This window comes from Anser anser (assembly GCF_964211835.1).
Source record: "Anser anser genome assembly, chromosome: 3".
NCBI lineage: Eukaryota > Metazoa > Chordata > Aves > Anseriformes > Anatidae > Anser > Anser anser.
This window is the reverse complement of record NC_139722.1, coordinates 98,515,046-98,536,935: the sequence shown is the minus strand read 5'-3', so window position 1 is coordinate 98,536,935 and position 21,890 is coordinate 98,515,046. Positions and strand designations below refer to the sequence as shown.

The following is a 21,890-nucleotide window of genomic DNA, read 5'->3' as shown; positions in this document are numbered from 1 at the left end:
GTAACACATGCTGCTGGAGATCACGGACTGTTAAACGAAAATGCAGAAGCAATTAGAAAGGAAATTAGAAGGAAAACTATATTATACCATGAAACAGGAGACCAAAAAAAAAAAAAAAAAGAGCTACTGACATTCCTTGCGAGAGAGCATGAGGGAGAATCTGAAAACTGTTTTCAGTGAAAATTCTGGCAGCAGCTGCTGAGCCTAAAGAAAATTAAGCATGTTAGAGAATGAGAGAGCAACGGTAAGATGACAGAGATAGTAAAGCAGATTGTGAGTTGAATGACGAATGTGTAAACCGCTGGTTGCTATAAAGGGCCATAGTGTCAGTGTCACATTAGAGACTGCTGTTCTGCTTCTGGAGGCATACAGGAAGAATGCAAGTTAAAAGAGCACTGTGTAGGTTGAATAGCAGCAAGAAACATTGGAGAAGGCCATGAATACCTTTAAGCACCTTCATTGGGGGGATCCAGACTAAGGCAGTGCAGCCACACAGAAACCAAGGCAAGGTTGCGATCTCCCAAAGGGTCCAAGATACTAGGAAAAATATCAAGAAAGAATGCAGGTTGTTACAGGGACTGGGGGATCCTGCATATAAACTAGAGACAAAAGAAAAGCTGTGAGATCTGTCAGGAAGCATGGGGTAAGGTCATAGACTGAAACAACTCAGATGTCTGATCTCACCATTTGACTAACAGAAGAAGGATGTGACACAAGATAATCCTGTCTGCTTCTCTTTTGGAGTGCAGAACAGAATCTCTTTCAGTACTGTCTTAAAGCAATGAATGCTTCCTGCTGAACAACCAATGCCATGTATGGAAAATAGTTATGTATCTTATGTCATTGTATGTGTTTAAACTAGGCCTTAGAAACCACATGGGGGTAGGAGAGGAAAATAATCTCTTTGGGACAAGGGAAATAAATTTTTTACAGACTAGGTTGTGCTTACCTCTGTGTACTTGCACAGGGAGCCTTTTTGCACCTCACAGAACAGCTGTACAGCAGGCAGACGTCACTGGTCTCTCATCATGAGTTGTAAAATACTGATAGAGAAGAACAGTGCTGGAAATATATGGTTTATTCATGCGACATCTACCACCAGAGCACTGGTCCTAAACAGAGTAACATGGCCAACGTACTTACAATTCTCCATGCCAACTGGCTCTGGAGCGATGCCTTGGAGGAACATGGGCAGAACAGGGGCCTCAGCCCCCATCTGGCAGCCCAGCTTTGCTGAAGAGACACTCACTGTATTTGAAAACCGCTCCTCACTGCATGGCTTCCCGAGGGAATGACGCTCAGCACCAGCTCTTAAGCAGCACATCTCCTCCCTCCCTCTAGCACAGCTCAGCCTCAGGAGAGGCATTCTGCAGTCTGTGTTTGGGCTTGGGGGAAGGGGGAAGAAGACAAAGAGCTATTTTTCCTAAGATCTACTGCAGAAGGCAGCAAACAGCAAGGTTTCCAACCTCTTTCCTTTGTTTGCCTTAGGTCTCTCAATTTCTATATCAGGCTCTGGTTCAGCTTCCATTAGCGCTTCCTCATCAACATCGTTAACAATGGTTTCCTCACTGAGGGTATCACTAGGATTATACTTACTGCCAGAATCCTCTGGCACAAAATCACCGTCTGAGTCAGAGCAGAGAAATAATTAACCCTCATGATACTTCTCTGAGGAACGAATGGAATACATAATAAGATTTATGGGGCAGTGAATTGATCCTGCTCCTAAGGAGAGCTTCCACACACTGAAGTTAGCATTGCTGCCAAAGATTGAGGAGGCTGCTGTGTCAATGCAGGAGAAGTCTTCACCTGTAAGAGGACTGCATTACCTTAATTGCATTAGTTACCCTACATGTCTAAACAGCAAACCACTTGTTTACCGCTGGTCCTGGATTAGATCATGGTTTCATTACCAAAAAAAACTATCAGTGTCAACGGTTTCTCAGCTACTGTGAAACTAGTCAGACATTACCAACACCTGATTTGCAAGTAGCCTTCAAATGCTCCTCATTCTGTAGGACTAGATACAACTTACAACTCCAGAAACCAAAGTAGAACTGCTGGAAAATTTGCCCCACATGTGAGGAAAAGTGCTGACCAACAGAAGAGAAATAAGCATCAAGATTTGCACACATTTGCATGTTTTTGCTGCTTTCAACTCTGAAGATAAGAGTTTTCCTCCCCCTTCAAAAAATAATCAGTTACTTTAGTAGCCGGCGTTCCCAAGCACAGCTAATTAACTTCTTGGTCCAGAACCATCCCCTCCCATACACCAATAATATGTCTCAGTCAGGTTGGAAAAGGATTGTACAGCCCTTACTGGCTAGGAGGGATCTTTTGAGAAGTACGTATCAGATGGATTTCCGTCTGCACAAAACAGAAGTCAGCTAAGATTAGGAAGCCTCAAAATCCTTTCACTTCTGCCAGGAATTTAGTTCAAAGCAGCTGCATGTAAATTTTGCATAGCAAACGCTACGCTGACAAATCTTCCTCAGGATTCCCGTTTTTAAATCAACAAGAGTAAACTATATAGAAGAGGAGTTAGCTTTAGGGCACCAAGATTTACCCTGTTTTAAAAGAAAAGTGAAAATAACCCTAAGAAAAAAATAAAGGATTTGAAATATGTATGAGCACACGCACTGCTTTGCCTCATCCCTTCCTGCTGCATAAAGGGGAAACATATTGGCTGTGGCCTTACAGAGATCTAGTACAGATTCCTCAGAAAACAAGCAGCTACCATTCCCAGCCCCTTTCTTTCCCATCCAGAAGTAGGTAACAGGCAGGGAGACAAGAAAGGAGTGTCAACATCAGACTGCGAATTTCCCAAAGGCCCCTCATCCTCCTCCATGCCCTAAACCCAAGAGAGTGGTAAATATTTCCTCATATATTCACAACCCTTTGCAAATGTGTTTCTGGTCGTCATGAAAGAAACAGGAACTTTGTCATTTATTCCTAAAGCAGCAAGATCACTTGAACATTTGACTTCTTTCATTCATGTAATAATAATAATAATAATAATAATAATAATAATAATAATAATAATAATAATGAAGAGAACAGTAAAAGTTGCTAATGTAAAGCAAAAAAACCACTTCAGCAAGAATGCAGTTGTTAGGACATTTCAAATCCCATTAGTAACTAGCCTTTCAGTATAGAATCACACCCCTGGCATGCCATTTATACGAGTTATTCTCCCTGTCCCCACTCCTACACACTACCTAGATCTCCTTTGATATTTTTAACACATTCCAAATCTTATGAAAATGCTAAACTTACAGCTTTGGGGTTAAAATTTCTCTGCAGGCTAAAGCCAACCAAACGGCCACGTAAATACTTGCTACCTCCTTGACAGGGATCATAACAGCAACACCACATGCTGGAAGTGAGGAAGCACTTCCCAGTACATATCCCAGCTTTTACGTATGCTCTATGTGGGTTTGCAAGCCCGACAGCCACACAAGCTCCGTATCAGATATATTTTATAGAAAACTGCCATACAGAAAGCACCAGAGGACCAATGCGTGTGCCTGCAGTTGTTTCAGGAACTAGCAATGCCAGTGCCAAGCATTTTGACACTTACTTTTCAAACCTGCTTTTGAATTCTACCTGCATCAACTCTTGACCGTGCACAAACATCCCAGTGGAAGTATGTGAGGAGTCTGCAAAGGCCTTGGTATGCTGTGCACTCTAGGCAACAGCTGGTCCACACAAAGCTTTTTTCAATGTTGTGATGATGAGAATGGGTGTATGGGAAAACAGCTGCACTACTGCGGCTTCAGAAGTTGTGCTGTCAGCTGAGCTGCCCAGCAGTGCCATGTGTGGAGCTCAGGGCCCCAGCTGGCATCCTCTTTCTGCCTGCAGCTGAGGGGAGGGAAGGAACTGCTGATTCAGATCCACTTCCCCTGCTCCGCCCGTCCTACTTCTTTTTGTGGAAATTACCACCTCTTCAGATCTGACTGCAGAGTGGCTCATGTGGGCACCCCCTAACCTACTTTTGGTCAACCTGAGCCAGGCGTAGCTTATATGGATTAAGCAGGAGGGTTTTGCTAACCCAGATTGATTGAAGTGGGTTAAGGGGCACTCACAAAAGCATCTCTGCGAACAGATCGTGAAAGGGCATTAATTTCTGGGAAAAGGCAATGCGAAGTGGCTGGGCCTACCAATCTCTTTTACTGACACAGCTAAATCACGAGTCCATTTGAATGAGGACGCAAAACATTAGGGATAGGCTTGACTGTACCTTACAAACAGCAGAGGATGTTCCTGTTTCCCACCAGCTGCATGTTGCTGCCCTTGGAACCGAACTAGGGGAATGGGAAGAGTATTGCTCTCATTTCAGCAGGAAGGCCTGCCTGGAACGTCCAAGCTGTAGCATTGCGGCAGACTAGGAAGAAAGAGGTCATTTCCATCTGATGGGCTCAGACACGTAGCTTAGTGTTAGAAATCAACATAGTTAAAAGTACCAACAGCCCTTTTGCCACAGATGCAGTTACACTGGTCCAGAGGACTTAGGAAGGTATCACTGTAAGCTTCTAATATAATCTGTCCATCCCAGTAGTTTGTGCTATGCAATTATGTCAGCCGTGACAGCAGGAACATCACAGGTAAACCAGCCTCAAGTCATGCCTATCAAGTAGAGAGCTTTCCTATTTAAAGATTAATGTAAGAAATCAATGCACCTCCAGTTCGTGCCAACTGATGATCTAACCCAGTGCTAAGCATGCGCAGAAACTTCACGTAACGATGATATGAAATTTATGAGTAGTTAATGCTAAGTGTCTGTTTGCTTCCAAAGTGATTGAAATACTGCTTCAGGAGCTGGCTAAGAGATGTGCTCCTCTTTTCCATGAAGGAAAAGGACTGCTATTTCACTCTCATGACGACAGAGTCGGCTTTCCAACATACGTCTCTTGCATGACAACACATAATTTGAATACATGCTGAACGCTGAAGGCACTACCATGGCCAGTTAACGGAAAGGGACATATCTTTCTAGCCACCAAAAGCAAAGAGCTTTTTAAGAATGGTGTCAGAACAGTATCCAAAAATGAAACAGCAGTTGCTATTTAGGCCAGGCTGGCAACATGGCCATATGCAGGGACAGCCCTCTGGCTAGTGCAATGCCTATTGACATGTACATATATAAACACCCTGCAATACAGTAAGATTAGATTAGAGCATATTAAATCACAGGTATCTTTTTTTTCAAGTGGTTAAAGCAAACTAGAAAACAATGATGCCTTGGGGAAAGGTTATGTCTAAAATGTATGGCAAGTGTGGAGGACGGTGTGCCCAAGGCTTCAGGTTACCCACAACCCAGGGATGTTTTTGGAGTGTTTCCTTTCATAGGAACAAGGGCACTGCAGAAAAGGAAGGAGGAAATTAACAGACACTTAGATTTCACCCTGACTTGAAGTTGTGACTTGGCTGGGACGGGCACGTGGATTCATGAACTGGACAGGGCCCCAGAATCCTGCTGTCCACATACAGCCTTAAGCATCACGAACCATACTTTAACAGCTTTAGCTCAGCTACACCAACATTTAATTACTCGTTTAGGACAGGATGGGTCTGAATCACTTGATAAGAGTGCAAAAAAAGCAGGAAATTAGCACTGATGTAATTAATCATATATGGTTCAGCCTGGCAAAACCATTAACCAAGTTGTTTAACATGTAAAACCCATAGAAAGCAGCAGCATGTTTTGTGTTCCTTCAAGAGCTGTGGAGTGAAGAAACCATAGCTCAGTTTGGCATGTTGTAACCCATCCAGGAGCGTGAACTACTTCTGACTGCAGACTCGTGTCTCAGGGGTACTGAGGTTTAGAACCCAGTGAGATGTCAAAGACTGCTCAGCTTCCTGTCCTCAAGATCTACCTGCATCCTTATGCACATAAATAAAATAACCCTTTCATAAAATATCCCCACATAATTAAAGTTTGCAGCAGTACAAATCCCAAGCTGTTTTAGAACATACACACACAAGAATGGAATGTATAATCACCATCTCATGCTTTCCCCTTAACTTCACTGAGGGATGGGTTGAAGCTATTTTGAAAGAAGTGCCTCTATCTCCTTCTTAAAACATTAAGCATTCCTGGCAGTAGTAACTGCCTTACAACTAACTCCTCATTAACACTCTTTTAGACCTGCATAACTGCATTGACTTTATGTTGCTCCTAGTCCAAGAACAGGATTATCATCTCAGCACCAAATTTTCTTCTTTATTAAACTGTTACCAATATAAAAAAAATAACTAAGATCAGAGTATGTCCTACTGTTTCCCATCACATCCATAATTTAACATGATAATGCAGAGATTTTTATAAAAAGCTACTTTTAGCTAGGAAGACCAGCCTATTTTACCTGCCAGCAGTGTGTCATGGTGACAGGTAACTATTTTAATGAATTTAATACTCTTATCTGAATTCCTTATCCAGGAAAGAAAAATACACTTGCAAATAGGAATATGACACCTGATTTAGATTGAACACAAGCATTAATGTAAAGAACAAGAAATGAAATATCTAACCCTGAGTGATGCTGAGCAGCTGCAGTTTCCATGAACTTTGCAGGAGTTGCAAAAACTTGAGATCTCAGTAGATGATATTTTAAGACATCATACAAAGTCTTTTTCTACTGTTTTCTTTCAGTTTGTCATTTGCGCAAAGGAAGACAGTAGATAAAAACCTAAAGAAATTATCATGTGGAATCCAGATGCCTGAACATAACTATACAGAGCAGGACTTGCAGTGGCAATGCATGTAGAAGCTTGATCAAAGAGAGATCATTAATCATGTACATACAGGTTAGATGAAGGAGAAAGGCCTGAGGAAAAAAACACATGAAAAGTCTTCATCACACAAGTACTTATATGATTGCTTCATAGCTTTTATGGCCTTAAATCCAAGCTAAAAACGCATTATCTAAGGTGGTCTAGGGAATATAGCAAGGATATACCTGCTGAGAATGAGAAAAGGTTTTGTAGCATTCCAAATTTCACTTACTGGTGATAAAATAGCTGTAAGACTGCAGGAATGACTTCTTTCATGGAAGACTGAAGGAGCCCTAGAAAAGCAAGCAAGATAAGTATGCATGTTTTAGCAGAATTCTTTCTAACTACTATTTTTTTATTGGCTAAATACCAAACACTTTACACAGTGAAAAACAAGCATTTTATTTCACTAAACAAAGAGCTTATTTAAAGATTTTTACTATTACTACTTCCACTGAAATTTACTTGAAAAATACAGTTTTGAGCACACATAAAATACAGTGTACAGATGAATAACTCAGTAGTCTAAGTTACTTTTCAAATATGTCAAGAAAATGTTCTCTTCTCCAAGCAAGATGAGAACAATATAGTGAAGCAGCACACTAGCTCTAAGTATCAGACATTCACTAACTTTCAGAAATAGCCTCTCTTTTAAATTGTCAAGATTTCAGTAAGCAGCCTTGCTTTCAGGGAAGCTGTGGGTTTCACGTACAACCCGCCATTTTTGGTGGCAAGCCAGCAAAAACAGTAGGAATTCCCAAATCCTGTCTTGCCACCAAAAAGAGGTGTGTTTTCAACAGCTGTGTCAGCACAACAGTCCTTACGGCCACACCATAAACTGGAAAAATAAACTGATCTTGGTTTTTAAACCTGTAACTAAAACAGTGCTACTTTTAATCCAAATCAGATCATCGGTATGATCCCCAGCTCAGAGTTACAAACAGCTGGGGCAGCACAACTGTGGAGCCACAGGTGGTGGTGGTGGAAGGGAATAGGAAATCCTTAAGATCTGAAACCAACAACAGGCTATGTGGAACTGTACATAGGACTGTATACAACTGCCATAATGACACTCTACATTTTCTTCAGAGATAACGTCAAATTAAGAAATCCCTCTCTGTTCCTTGCCCTGGCTGCTTCAGCTTGTCACCTTCAGAGTTTTGTACATGTAATAGTTTGAGAAGTTAGATCCTAAAATGGATCTCAGAAATCATCTGGGTTAAGGAAAAAAAAATGCATATTTTTTTTTCTAATCTTACTCCCTTACATTAGCTTGAATTGCTAATTACATTACCTCTGTTACATTGCATGAATTTTGGGGCTAGTAACTGGGCATTGGCAAACTCTTAAGCCAGTTCTTGCATCACAGAACACATAAAGGATCCTGAACATTTGAGTCAAAATGAAAATCCTCTGAAAATCAACCCCAAGGTGCTCCTGACTACACAGCCCAAAACTGGGACATCTCCTTCAGGAAGAAAATACCCATATCCCACTTAAAAACCTGGATCCAAATTTGGTGAGCTATGGTTCTATGAACTAGGTGCGTTACAGGTTTTGCACTCCCCACACCTTTCATTTTCACATATTTACAACCCTATGCGTCTGTAAAACACTACCAAAAGCAATTCCTACTCTGCAGTTATAAATGGCTATGCAAAATGTAAGATGGTAGAGAAATGCTCCCTCTAGGTTAGGTTCTGTGTTTGGCTGAATTGCTTTAGACCCTATTGATACATCTATCACCTTTGATTAGAGCTGTTGATTATCAGCCCCTCTGAAGGACAACTCCTAAGTTTCTGAAGCTGGGTTCTCCGTGTTGCATCAAAACTCTGCGAGCAGTTCTGGAAAGAAAAGTCCTGAGCCTTTCCACTGCTCAGTCTTCACACATTGGTGCAAAACCCTTTAAGCGGAATTGTTTAGACCACATAACACCCACAAGTTGCAATTTATTAAAGTTTGGCTGTCTAATCACCGCAGACTTTTCCGAAGTCGATCTCCACAGTAACAACTATTTTCTGCTTTACTGACTCAGGGAAATTCATTCTAGTTTTTCTCCCCTTACCTCCCGTCCGCCCTTTTATTTCTGTGCCATGTTTCCTCACTCTCCCCTGCATCTACTGTGCCTTTTGCGGTCGAAATAACTACAGCTGGCATTTCCCCGTGTTGCTAGTGGAGACTGGGATGGTCTGCGCGATTTGTCCCCTCACCAGCAGATCTGCCCTAAACTTGCCAGTTTGTTTGGCCACAGTTTCCTCAGTTCAGTAACAGTAACATGAAATCGTGAGTAATTATCTGGAGCTTCTGGTAACAGAAACAGGTAATAGCAGGCTGCAATGTTTTGTGTTTGCCGTCGGTTACTTCAGGTTTGCGACAGGCAGCCCAGCAGCGCGCTGGCTGCGAGGTCACCTACCGACATGGGGCTGGGAATTCCCACAGGAGAAATCCTGGATTTTTTTTCTCTCTCTCTTTTCTGAGATTAATTTTAGTCAGCTTTCTGTAAATGCTTTATTCACACGCAAAATACATGAAAAGCGGGATTCCCCCGCGTATCGCCGTGGTTCCCAGCCTCGGGCCGGACCCAGCCGCCCTCACAGCCGCCGGCCGGAGCCCTTTGAAAGCCCGGCGGCCCGGAGCCGCCCGGTGTTTTTTTTTCCAGCACGCTTTTGTTCAGCGTGGAGCCACCCTCCCGCCGAACAAAGGGCCTTCCAGCCGGGAGAACTTGGACCGGGTTCAACCTCGAGAAGCAAACCGCTTCGTTCCTGCGGAGCCAACCTCACCTCTGCGCCCAGCTCGCCCTCCGGCGCCCTGAGGGTTGGTCCCCGGCCCCAGGCACGCCTTCACGGCTATTTGTGACCGGGACACAGACACCACCTCGAGGCCTGGACACCTCAGCGTGCGAGGAGACGGCCCGAGCCTGACCCGGACGAGTCCCGGTGGTGCCTGCTCGTGCGGTGCCCAGCGGCAAGCTGCTGCGGGATTCGAACCCGTAACCCTGAGGGAGGCTCGCGGGAGGCCTCTCTCTCTCTCCCCCCCCACCGCGCCCCGCCTCGCCTGCTGGGGTCGCTGTGTCGGCCGCGCGCCCCGCTGGCGGGGCCGCGATCGCTGAGTCACGCGCTTCGTGATTGGGCGGCCGCTTCCCGCCGGCCAATGGGAGGCGGCCTCTTGCGCCGACGCGACGCCCGCCGCGGGCGCCATCTTGCCGCCGGCCGGGGTAGAGGGAGCAGCGGGCCGTGCCGCGCCATGCCGCACTACCAGGCCTGGGAGGAGTTCACCCGCGCCGCCGAGAAGCTCTACCTCGCCGACCCCATGAAGGTGAGCAAGGGCTGCTGCTGCCGCCCCACCTCGAGCCTGAGCAGGGCCCCGGGGGAGCCTCGGCGGGCCTCGGGTGAGGCCCCGGCTGGCGGCGGGGACGGCTCCGTGGCTCCGGCGCTCTCGCTGTGGTGTCCTTCGGCTGTGAAACCGTGTTCCTTGGAATTTTTCTCACTAAAAACCGAAAGAAAGCGTTTATTAGCTCACGGGTTGTGTTATTACCTGCAGCGTTGCTTCAGGGGGTTGTTTCCTAAAGAACAGTTGCTCTGGGAATTCACTTCTTGCTATATGACTGCTCTCGGGTTTGGTAACTTTTTTTTAGGTATACGGTTTGAGCAAGCTTCAGCCTTGCAAACATTTTGGCCAAAAAAACAGTGCAAAAGGTAATGTGGGAGTCATAAGCCTGAGAAGACATCAGCAAAAAGGACTTAGTTTCGTTCACCCGAAGTAGGGGACACAGAACCTCTAGAAGTGGAATAGAGGAATGGAATAGAACCTCTAGAAGTAGCATGTCTGCCTTTAATTAGCATAAATGCCCCCTTCATGTGCAATTGTCATTCATCTACTGATAATAAAGTAAACTGTTGTGTTGTACCCTCTTATGCTCTGCAGTATCTAATTAAGTGAAGAGTTTGGGAAGGGTGTAAGCGCAGCCAGGAGTTGCTTTCCCCCTTATGAAAAAGATTGTGTAGGCCCTGGTACTCTCCTTCTAACTTGTAGGGGAGCTAGCTTGAGAAGCTTTCATGCACAATCACACTCTTCAAGGAACTGAAGGAAGAGTAAGACCTATGGGAGATCCATCTGTGTTCTTTTGGGGCTGATTAAGCTTGGTAGTGAGTGGTCTTGCCTTTTGTGGGAGCAAGATAATGCACGTCTGTTTGCAACAGCCCCTGTCCTGATTCTGGGCTTGCTCAGTTGAGAGATTTAGTTAGCTGTTGTGGCCAGAAGACGACTGTTTCTTAAACAAGAAGGATAAACTTGTGAAGAGATCCATCTCAGAGCAGAAATCTTAAAACGTATTTTGTAGTCAAGATGGTGGTTGATGATATAGCAGGTCACTGTATGACAAAGATCTCTTAATAGCAAGAGTTGTTTTAATTCAGAATGTTCTCAAAAGCACAAGTTGGTTTCCTTCTAGATAGTATACTAATGCTAGCTGACACTAGAAACAGTAGATAAGAAATCTCCTTGGCCAGTTCTGCATTCAGTAGGAAGCATTTAATGCTCAGTCAAATGCTGAGAGTGTTGATTTTTATCACAGTGTTTTGGAGAACTTGTGTAATTTGAGAGTCCAGAAGGGCTATGGTAGACTGAATCTCAGGGCAGGTTACTACAGTAGGAATTATTTTTAGTGACAAGCTGAATGCTTGCTTTCTGACTTCAAATGTAACCTTGTTGAGTCTTGAATGCAGTTTAATTTCAAAGAACTCTCTTCAGTGCTTTGGTTTTAATTACTCTAAAAATGTTATTCTTGTATCTTCCCTTTCCACTTGTAAAAGTCTTATAATGCTTCAAGCCTGTCTATAGGCTTTAATGTTGCTATTGAATTAACTGTAGTGACTGGAAATACAGCATTTACACAACACTTTACATTTTTTCTTCTACAGTACCTAATGTTGAGTTTACCCCACTCAGCAGATCCTTTTCAAGTCTTCACATAGAACTATCTTCCTGAGTGTTTCTTGTCTATAAACACAACTTTTTTCACTTTTTCTAAGTGGGATAGATGGCGAGTGGGTGTCTTGTAAGTAAATTGCAAGAGTCATGCCATTGCTGTACTTACGGTGGTTTTGAACGTGCCCTATGTAAAGCTCACTGACATTACTGTAATACTGATTTAGCGTGTTAGGCGAGGAAATGTGATGCAACTTCTAAACCACCCTGGCTGTAAGGTTTGCGGACAGTGGAGCTGAGGACCACCAAGAGGTAGTGAAGTGGTGAAGCAGTATATAACTTCAGTAAAAGGCAGTCTGAATTTGGGCAGTCTTCCCTCAGATATGTTGTGATGGTAATAGATGTTAATTTATAGATGTTAATTTGTAAAATGTTTGTCATTTCAGGTGCGGGTTGTTCTCAAATACCGACACTGTGATGGGAACCTCTGTATCAAAGTAACGGATGATGTAGCTGTAAGTAAAGAACATAGTTCCCTTTAAAAGGCATACTGTACCTCTCAAGGACTTGCGCTTTGCTGTCAGTCAGCTGTCAGCTTATGAACCCTTGTCTTGAGCACATGGGGGTTTTCTAAAAAAAAAAAAAAACTAATTTTGCTCAGATTTCCTTAGTTTCTGTCTGTGACAGATGCTGATCTGTGTTCAACTCTGCATAATCCAGTGGAAATTTGAACACTTAAGTGTTTTTTAGAGGTCTTAATGTAGTTGTTAGGATTCTATGAAAACAAGGAAAAGAGCATTACAAAAATCTTAGACCCTCTCTCCATCTGAAAGTTCTTCATGGAACTACGTTGGTAGCTTCCAATTAAGTGCATAAGGATCATCTTCAAACAGCTGTTTACTAGTGAGAGTTCAGTCCTTTCAACCTGCTCGGAGCGGTAACAACTTGAAACTGTAGGGTTATCTGCTGCTTTGTGATGAGGAGATGCTGGAGTGGTACCAGACTGAACTGCAAGATTCACTTGCACTTCAGAGGTCCCATCTTCTGAAATAATGTTATGGTGCCATAACCATTTGTTATGCATTCAGCAGAGCTTGTGCTACATACCTGTAACGCAGATTTTTGCAGCGCACTTTCAGTGGTTGCTGTACAAGGCAATGGAGCAGCTGCATTTATTGATTGCTCTTGTTCTAAATAGCACTTAAAAATGTTTGAAGCTAGGTTATGAGATGTAGACACCAGGTAGAAATGGATTTGCATGTGCACACCAGCAGCATGTTCCTGGTGCTAGTGATGTTAAAGCCCAGTTGTTCTGCAGTCTGAGTAACCATCAGTAAGTAGTATGCCCTTCTCTTGGGTTCAGATTTGGAAAAATCAGATTTCTCCTTTCTGGGAAAAAGTAGTCTGGCATTGGTATTTCAAACATCCGGGAAAGATGCAAAACTTCAGTAACGACACTTCTAGATGGGATAATAGGGCTTACAGTGGGTGAGGTGTTGAAAATGGGGCTCTGGTAACAAGCCAGTGAAGGACAGGTCAGTTGATACCTTCCATGGTGGAAGATTGGAGTCGGGTGGTTTGTGAACTTCCAACTGTTTTCAGTTATAGACCTCCTTATGTGCTGCCTGTCGTGAGAGGCTGTTACGCTGTTTGAATTGTTCCTTCCCTTTCTATAAAGGGAGAGAAGAGAGGGTTTCTTTGCTGCTAACTGCAGAACTAACGAAAAATCAAGCTTTTTTTCTGTTCTTTGTCTCTGAATTAAAATAGTTTATTGCTGGCAAAAGTTGCTGTGTTGAGGGCACTGAAGGATGGACCACTGTTTTTTTTTTTTATTATTATTAAATAGGCCTGAACAGCCATGCTTATCGTGTACAAGCATAAGAAATTATTATCATGCAAAAAAATCCTAAGCAGCCTTTTTATGATCAATCACTGATATTACTCTTGTTCCTTTTGCATTTACAGGCTTGTAACGTGAAATAATTCCTCTTTATCTTACTCAGATATTTTCACTGTTTAGAACCGTCTCAAACAGATTTTGCTTGGGGTAGGGGATCCTCTTCACTAGGAAATACAGAACTGTTTTTATGTCACTGGCAGTGTGTATTCACTTTCAGAATAGAGAATAGGAGAGTGTCCTGGTTCCAGTTAGTACAGAGTTAATGTTCCTCCTAGTAGCTGGTAGGGTGCTATGTTTTGGATTAGGATGAGAAGAGCGCTGATAACATGCTGATGTTTTAATTGTTGCAGAGCAGTGTTTACACCAGGCCAAGGACTTTTCAGCTTCTTGCTCTGTCCTGCCAGCGAGCAGGCTGGGGGTGCAGCAGGAGCTGGGAGGGGACAGACCCAGGGCAGCTGACCCAAACTGGCCAAAGGGGTATTCCATACCATCTGACCTCATGCTAAAAAATATATAGGGGTGGCTGGCCAGGGTGGGGGGCCGGCTGCTCGGGGATAGGCTGGGCATCGGTCAGCGGGTGGTGAGCAATTGCATTGTGCATCACTTGTTTCTTACACATTATTATTATTAATACTATTATCATTATCACTATTATTGTTGTTGTTATATTCCTGTCTTAATAAACTGTCCTTATCTCAACTCACCGGCTTCACTTTCCCGTTTCTCTCCCCCATCCCAGAGAGGGAGGGGGGAGGGTGAGCGAACGGCTGTGTGGTGTTTAGCTGCCAGCCGGGTTAAACCACAACAGAGAGTAATTTTGTTATCTAAACGTAGTAGATTTTAAGCCTGATCAAGGGTGTCCTTAAAGACAGTTTTAAAATGCAAGTTTTAGCACCTTTTTTGAGAGAGAAGACACTCTCAAAATGATGAGTTTCACTACTTTTGAAATGGAAGGCAAGAGCCTCTGAGAAAACTTAATACATATACATCTGTGCTTAAAATTTAAAAGAGGGTAGGCTTGTATTGGTGCTGCCTCATGGTAACCAAATGCCACAAATCAGCATTTAAGTACTTACCACCTTTTGTGTGTTCAGGCACAAATTTGTTGCAACTATGAACAGGATAAAAGTAGTGCAAGTGAAATCTGATATTAAACAACTTTCTCTTCCAGTGTCTGCTGTATAGAACAGACCAAGCGCAAGACGTAAAGAAGATCGAGAAATTCCATAGCCAGCTAATGCGACTCATGGTGTCTAAGGAATCCCGCAGTGCTGCCATGGAAACAGACTGAATTGCTGAAAAGAAAATGAATGCTCCAGTCATATTTCACTGGAAGAAAATATCTCTGAATTGAATGAATAGTGGGACAGGAGATGCTTCGATGTACTGAAGTGGACAAGCTGACAAGTCTGAAGTATTTTCTTCCCCAGACTCCACTTTGGAAAACTATGAAAATAAATGCTTTCAATCGAAAGCTTATATTTATTTTTGGGAATTGAACAAGAAACTATTCTTACACACTAAGTATGTTAAGAAGACAAATCTTTACAAATGTATAGTACTTTTGCCTGATTTTGATGGCCCATACGTGTATTTCTGGAAAGTTGCGATAAAATTTCATATAGATTTCATTGTGTTCAAATGTTATGCTGATGTATTCTTACAGTGAGGTTTATTAACCGAATACTGTAGCATGATGACTGGATCTAATAAATATTTACATAAATGATATATTTGGGGGGGGGGAGGGTAGAAGAATGGGTGTTTTCTGAATTGAAACGTTAAAATTGCCAATGTATACTAACACTGTCACTAGCAGGATTTTAGATCTTTGTATTGATCTTGTTCATATGTTGTGTAACAGTATCAGTGATGCGGTCTGTAGAACTGTTATTGGCTAAATAATTAAAATTCTCTATTTAAAACCTTAAAGTAACACTTAGATTTTTGCAGTTACCTAGCAATACTCAAGCAGATAGTTTTTCATGTTATGCAAATACTGATATAAAATATCAGAAGCTTTTTTTCCAGTACTTGAACTATTTTATACTAGCAGGGGGAACCTTTTCCATCCTTGCCTCAGGCGAAGAATATCAGCAAGACATATTCTAGAAACTGTTGCCTATTATGTTAATAGAAAAATGCAACCAAACGCTCTCCGGGGTCGTCATTTTAGCAGCTTGCTAACTGCATTTTCAAATGTTATATGTGGCAGATGGATGTCAGCCAACTGAAAAAAATGGATGAAAACCAACTTAATAAATACTTAACTACTGCTGACAAAAATAGATGAATGCTCATGTGGCTTAGACTTCTTCCCATTGTTGCCTCTGGTAGGGTGATGGAAACTTTAGCTGTCTTTTGCAAAGGCTTTTTGCTTGACGACCCAGTAGCTGAAATTGATACTTGCTTTAACTAGGCTTTGCATACCTAAAACCAGATGTTTTTTTAATGTAATTATGCTATTAAGCCATGAAAGCAAAACAGAGCTGTACAAAGACTTGTCTGTGCTGGCATTTAAATATAATAAAACAGCCCTCTTAAATAACTACCTGTTCTCACTTACATAAAAATAATTGTGCTACTCAGAAGCAGTGGAATTCCCATATTTTCCAAGGACTCAAACCAAAACTGAGGCTTGAATATTGTATGAGAATACCACCCATTCAGCTGATCATACAATGTTGCATACTGTTGGAAAATTGAGTGCTGAATTGCTGGTGGCTACTCCAAATTCTAGTATGTAGGTGTGACTGACGTGTAATGTTTTTTTTCTTTTGGATTGTTTTTTGAAATACAGATGAATCCGGAGAGAATGCTAAGCTTTGTTCATAATTAAACTGTGATGCTGAGGATTTTAATTGGTGTTCCAAATTATTGTCTTAATACATGCAATTAAATATTAAGTATTTAAATGATTTTAACCTAATAACCTAAAGCACTGTTCTACAGTATGTATGGTTGCTATACAGAGGTCACACAGTAAGCTTTAAGCTGTTGACAGGTATAACGGCTGCAGCTCTATCAGTGTAATTTTTGGCCATCTCTTATAAATCAGTTTGTCACTTAGATGTCTGCTCTAAGCTAAGGTACAGAAGGGCTTGAGTGGTATTTGCTTGTGCATGAAGGATAAAAGTAGAGAGAAAGAGAACTGCAGGCAGACTTGATGCACCAAGGGGCTGAAAGGCTTAAACAGGTTTTAGAGGGGACCACTGCTGACTAATTGAGGGGGGATTACAGGAGCAGTTTTTAAGGAAAAGAGGCAAGGAAATGGATTTCTAGTTTTCTAAATTTAGAAATTATTTCTGTAAAACTATACGGAAATATTAATACTAGTTTCTTAAGGGTATGGGTTACTCGGCTTGTTCTCCAAATACGTGCAGAAAAATGCAGATGGTAACATGCAATTATAATGAACAAGAATATTGATAAAGCTATTGCTTAAAAACGAAAAAGGTTTTTGTAGGTCCTTTAGAAAAAGAAGGGCATGTTTCTTGACTTTATCCTGGAGTTTTCAACTACTTCGGTACTGTTTGTAGGATAGTAGGAGAGTAGAAATGCTGTGAACTCAAAGCTTCTTTTTCTTGCTTTTACTCTTGGTGAGAGTATGGTATGGATGTGTGCATTGTACTGTAGTCACTGTATCCTAATAAAACTTTGTCAATGGGTTAGCCCATCATATTGCCAACTACCTGAAGGTGTCCATTGATGTGTGATGAAAAATCAGCTTAATACGTCTGCTGCTGCACCAAAGAGTGATTGATTCTATCTGCATTTGAAGCACAGAATTTGGCAGCCCAGCATTATCACCAAATGTTTCTGTTTCCCAGCTGGCATTTTACACCAATTACAGGAGCAGATAGGTAACTTGTGCAGTAATAGGTGACCTTTGCAGCAGAAGTGGAATGATAAAAAAAAAAAGATGGTTTCTCTTCCTCTCTTGTTTTGTTGCTGCATCTTAGTCATCTTCAGCAACTGTTTCATTCTGCGAGCACAGTTTAATAAACAATATGGGTCTTTTCCTTTAGAGGTTTTAATTCTGAGCTTCTGAATATATAGTCTGTTCTATAAGCATATTCTGGATTACAGGAAGATCCCTAAGTTATCTGTGGAAGTGAGAACTGGTCACAAAAGTTTGGGTTTAGAGATGCTTATGCTTTGCTTTTCACCAGAGTCCTGAACTAACACTTTGAAGAGCATCAGATTTATTCTGGAAAATTAGGTGCTTTTGTGCTTGAGCCTGTGAAAATGGGAAATAGAATTGAAGTCAAACAAGTGCTTCTAAGAATGCTATAACTTGTCAAAATAACTATATTTTACCTCTCCAAGTTCCTTCCTGCAGTGTAAAAAAGTGGGTAATATTATTGAATATTACTGTATATATTGCTGTATTACTGTTTTGCTGCAATAAATGTGAAGGAACCTTGGTTTCTGCCTGACATGCTCAGAAAGACTTTGATGATTACTTATTACAATAGGTTGATTTTATAAGGGAATACATCATCTGGAAAGCATGTTGGCCCTCTTGCTATACAAATCTCACTTCACTCCTATTAAGTGAGGATGATATCACAGTATTGTCCTCCAATGTATCTGTGCTTTTTTCCTTTCTTAGGGAAAGATATAACACAGAAATAGCCATCTTTTAAATGATGCTTGATATCTAAAGTAGAACAAAGAATATATAGCAAATAGCTGACATGTGGCTTTTATTTTCTATGTACGTTATTCTCATCTAGAGACCAGATTCTGCAACAGTCCTATTTCTTCAAGAGACTCTGAGCATTAGCGGGGGACCTTAGGGAGTGGGATCATGGTTGAAGACAGTGTTATTCTTTGTACAATGCACTGTGCTAAGGTACCTTCAAATGACCGAAACAAAGTTGTTTTGGTCAAGCATATCTAAGGAGCCTTCTTGTAAAGATCCTTTAAGAATGGTACCACTAACGACTTTCTGTTTTCTTTTTTCTTTCTTTCTTTTTTTTTTTAAGAAATGTCTAGTCTGTGAAGAACCACATCTACATTTTGCTTAAGTTAATAGTGATTTGATTCCCAAGACATGGAGGTGTCTATTCTGAAAACTTGATACCGCTTTAAAGGTAGACGCTGCATGACTCAAGGTAATGCAACTGTTTGTTTATATAGATGTTTATCTTTTACACAGGCCTTGAAAGCTCAAAGACGGGTATTTAAATACAGGCAAGAGTTGAATCGTCTTTGTTGCTGGAGATGACGTAAAAACATACCTTTCATCTGTTGCTACCTTTACAGTTAGTAGACTCTTCAGACTGACTTCCAGATAAAGCTCCCTAGCTTGTATGGGGCTGAATTATCTCATTTGAATTACCATGCATGGAAGGCAGATGGGCTTTTCAGTCTGTAGAGGTGTTCCTGAGATGAGAATGATGCTGTGGTATTTTAGGAGCAGAATAGCTACTCAGCAGAATACAAAGCATAGTTTTTCATTAGCCCCTGCAAGTGTGCTTTGGCTGTTGTAACACTAAAAGCTGTCAGGAGAATGTGGGCTTAAATTGGACCATGTAAAACTAAAGTCTTGAGGACTGACCCAATAAAAACACAGTCGCAACGTGACAGCAGAGTTAGTTGCCTTCAGGCTGGTGCAGGCACTATGTTGAACATGGTCTTTGCTTCTGGTGTATATACGTGTTTATTTCTTATGATGCGCCTAAGTTAGTTACAGGTGTTCTTGGAGTCCCATAACTGAGAATATAATTATTTTTGGTCATTCTAAAAAACATCTTCGGTAATTCGTGGCATGTCTGAGTGCTCATATTTGAAAAAATGGCCAGGGTCCTAGCAACAGCCTTATGCTCAGCCTATTAGTACCCCCCATGAAGACAGTTCCTAGTTTTTGGACGTTTTGATATTATAAAACAAAGAGTACATTGTTTCTCTACTACTGTAATGATGGCTTTTATGAAAGTGTTTTCTATTTAAATCAAGACCACTGTTACGGATATTTTGCTTTGTTTTTGTAGCAAATTTTGATTGTGTGCTCACATTTGTCTGTCCCCTTTTAGTCATTTTGTTAGAACTTAAAACATTAATCATACTGAGAGGTCAGGGAGAGGTTTTTTATTTGTTTTGTTTCCTTTGAAGTTGTATTAGCACATTGGGTTCATTTTTTGTCTACAAGTGGTATCTTCATAAAAGGACTATAGATATATTTTAAGCAGGTTGCTGATGCATATATGTATATCCATCTATAATATAGTTATCATTGTGTGGCTAAAAGATTAAAGGCTTGTCTCAGGGCACTGACAAATGAACACTGGCAAATTCTGAGCGTGTCTTAAAGCTGTTAACTCCCAAGGACATCTGTTCCTTTAGGGAGTCAGCAGATGAACTAATGCTTCAGACTGGTGAACGTGAAAGTCAATGTCTTTAAATTGCCATAAAAGATACCTTTTAAATTTGGAGTCAAGGGGGAAGCTGACCTTTCAGTTAGCGTCTGACTGTTGGAAGTTTGTTTTGTTTTGTAACAAATTTTCTATGGCACTGCTACCTGGTAGTTGAGGACAGTAGCCAAAGAAATAAGAAAGATTCACCAGGGCTTATACCTGTGGAAAAACCTGTGTGTTGGTCATATAGCAGGACCACTTAACACATGACTGTATTTAAATATGCTAATAACCAACCGTGTTTTCAATGTGTTTCAACGAGAGAGTCCAGAGAAGGACAACGAAGCTGGTGAGGGGTCTGGAGGACAAGTCTTACGAGGGGCGGCTGAGGGAGCTGGGATTGTTCAGCCTGGAGAAGAGGAGGCTCAGGGGCGACCTTATCGCGTTCTATAGGTACCTTAAAGGAGGCTGTAGCAAGGTAGGGGTTGGTCTATTCTCCCACGTGCCTGGTGACAGGACAAGGGGGAATGGGCTAAAGTTGCGCCAGGGGAGCTTTAGGTTGGATATTAGGAAGAACTTCTTTACCGAAAGGGTTGTTAGGCATTGCAATGGGCTGCCCAGGGAAGCGGTTGAGTCACCATCCCTGGAGGTCTTTAAGAGACGTTTAGATGTTGAACTTAGTGATATGGTTTAGTGCAGGACTTGTTAGTGTTAGGTCAGAGGTTGGACTCAGTGATCTTGGAGGTCTCTTCCAACCTAGACGATTCTGTGATTCTGTGTGATTCTGTGATTCTATGAGAGCAAACAGCTACTTTTCAAATAGCTTCCTAACCACTGCAGCAATATTCCGCGTTCATCTAATAAATGTGCAAAGATTGGGATTCTGTACCTGGCTAGGTCATAATACAGCTGGCTGCTGATTCCTGGCACTCCATCGCACTGGCTCTAGTGTGCCTCACAGCCCCAACTGAACCGTTTCAGTTTACCAGTGCTTCAGAAAACTTAATGTTCTGGAGACCTGCTGGTTTGGTATTGTCCCTGATTTGTGTGCTGAGATGGTTTCACAGAAGGTTAGATGAGTGCTTGAGGTGGTAAAAGACAGGATATGGGAGCTCCCAGAAGGGCTGAGAACAATGGGAGTGAAAAGCCACCAGTTAGGTTGGCTTAGAGAGCCTAAATAACTTGCATTTTGTAATTTCCTTAATTTGTTTGTAAAAACCTTATGTCCGTCCCATTAAATGCTCTATAATGTACATGCCTTGCAATCTTTACCTAAAAAACTGGCTGTGACTGAATTTATTTCAGTATTGTTCATATGGATAGTACTCAACAGTGTAGAACCAAGGATTGTAGATGATTTTCTCTCTAAAGGCTACAGCTCCCTGGTGGCCTCTCAAACAGAGTAACCAGAACTGAACACACAATTAGGAGTATTTCACAGTTTTATAAAACTGTTGTAATTCTTGTAATGGTGGGCGGTGTTAAGAGGGATCAGCGTGTTGAAAGGCGTGTATGACCACAATAGCAACTGTCCAACATGCAATAGCTCCAAATCGGTAAATTCTTAAGGTGCCTCCAGAACATATTCAGATGGCCACTCATAGAAACACTTGCAAACACTGCAACACCTACTGGATATGATTTCAGTGATGGGTGAGAATGGGCCATTTTGATTTCATAATCAGAGAAATGTGTTTTACTTCCTCGTTCTTTTGACTTCTGTATTAAGCTTCCTTATTTTCTGACTCTTCATTCCTTTCTTCTTTTCCATTTATTTTAAACTTCTTTCTCTTTAGATCTTTAAGACATATTCATCCTATTTTCTCCTTGTAGTTGACCATGGTGACTTTTCTTTGTAAGAGGAATGTTACACGTTTGCATCTTTACTTTCTTCTGCTTGTGGATTTAATAGCAGATTTTTTTCTCAA

General features: G+C 41.7%; 1 protein-coding gene across 1 annotated transcript; it reads left to right on the top strand.

Annotated features, from left to right (window-relative positions):
* Window positions 1–9,931: 9,931 nt before the first annotated feature.
* Window positions 9,932–17,291, top strand: SRP9 (signal recognition particle 9). Its single transcript, XM_083828525.1, has 3 exons — window positions 9,932–10,089; window positions 12,147–12,215; window positions 14,772–17,291. The coding sequence occupies exons 1-3, from the start codon at window positions 10,018–10,020 to the stop codon at window positions 14,889–14,891; spliced, it is 261 nt and encodes an 86-aa protein (XP_083684651.1). The 5' UTR covers window positions 9,932–10,017; the 3' UTR covers window positions 14,892–17,291.
* Window positions 17,292–21,890: the final 4,599 nt, after the last annotated feature.

What these genes read in the sequence shown, in the direction of transcription:
- SRP9 (XM_083828525.1), top strand. Translation starts at nt 10,018, where the DNA reads ATGCCGCACTACCAGGCCTGGGAGGAGTTCACCCGCGCCGCCGAGAAG. An exon ending in ACCTCGCCGACCCCATGAAG is followed by an intron (nt 10,090 to 12,146) that starts GTGAGCAAGGGC and finishes TTGTCATTTCAG; the next exon opens with GTGCGGGTTGTTCTCAAATA. An exon ending in AAGTAACGGATGATGTAGCT is followed by an intron (nt 12,216 to 14,771) that starts GTAAGTAAAGAA and finishes TTTCTCTTCCAG; the next exon opens with TGTCTGCTGTATAGAACAGA.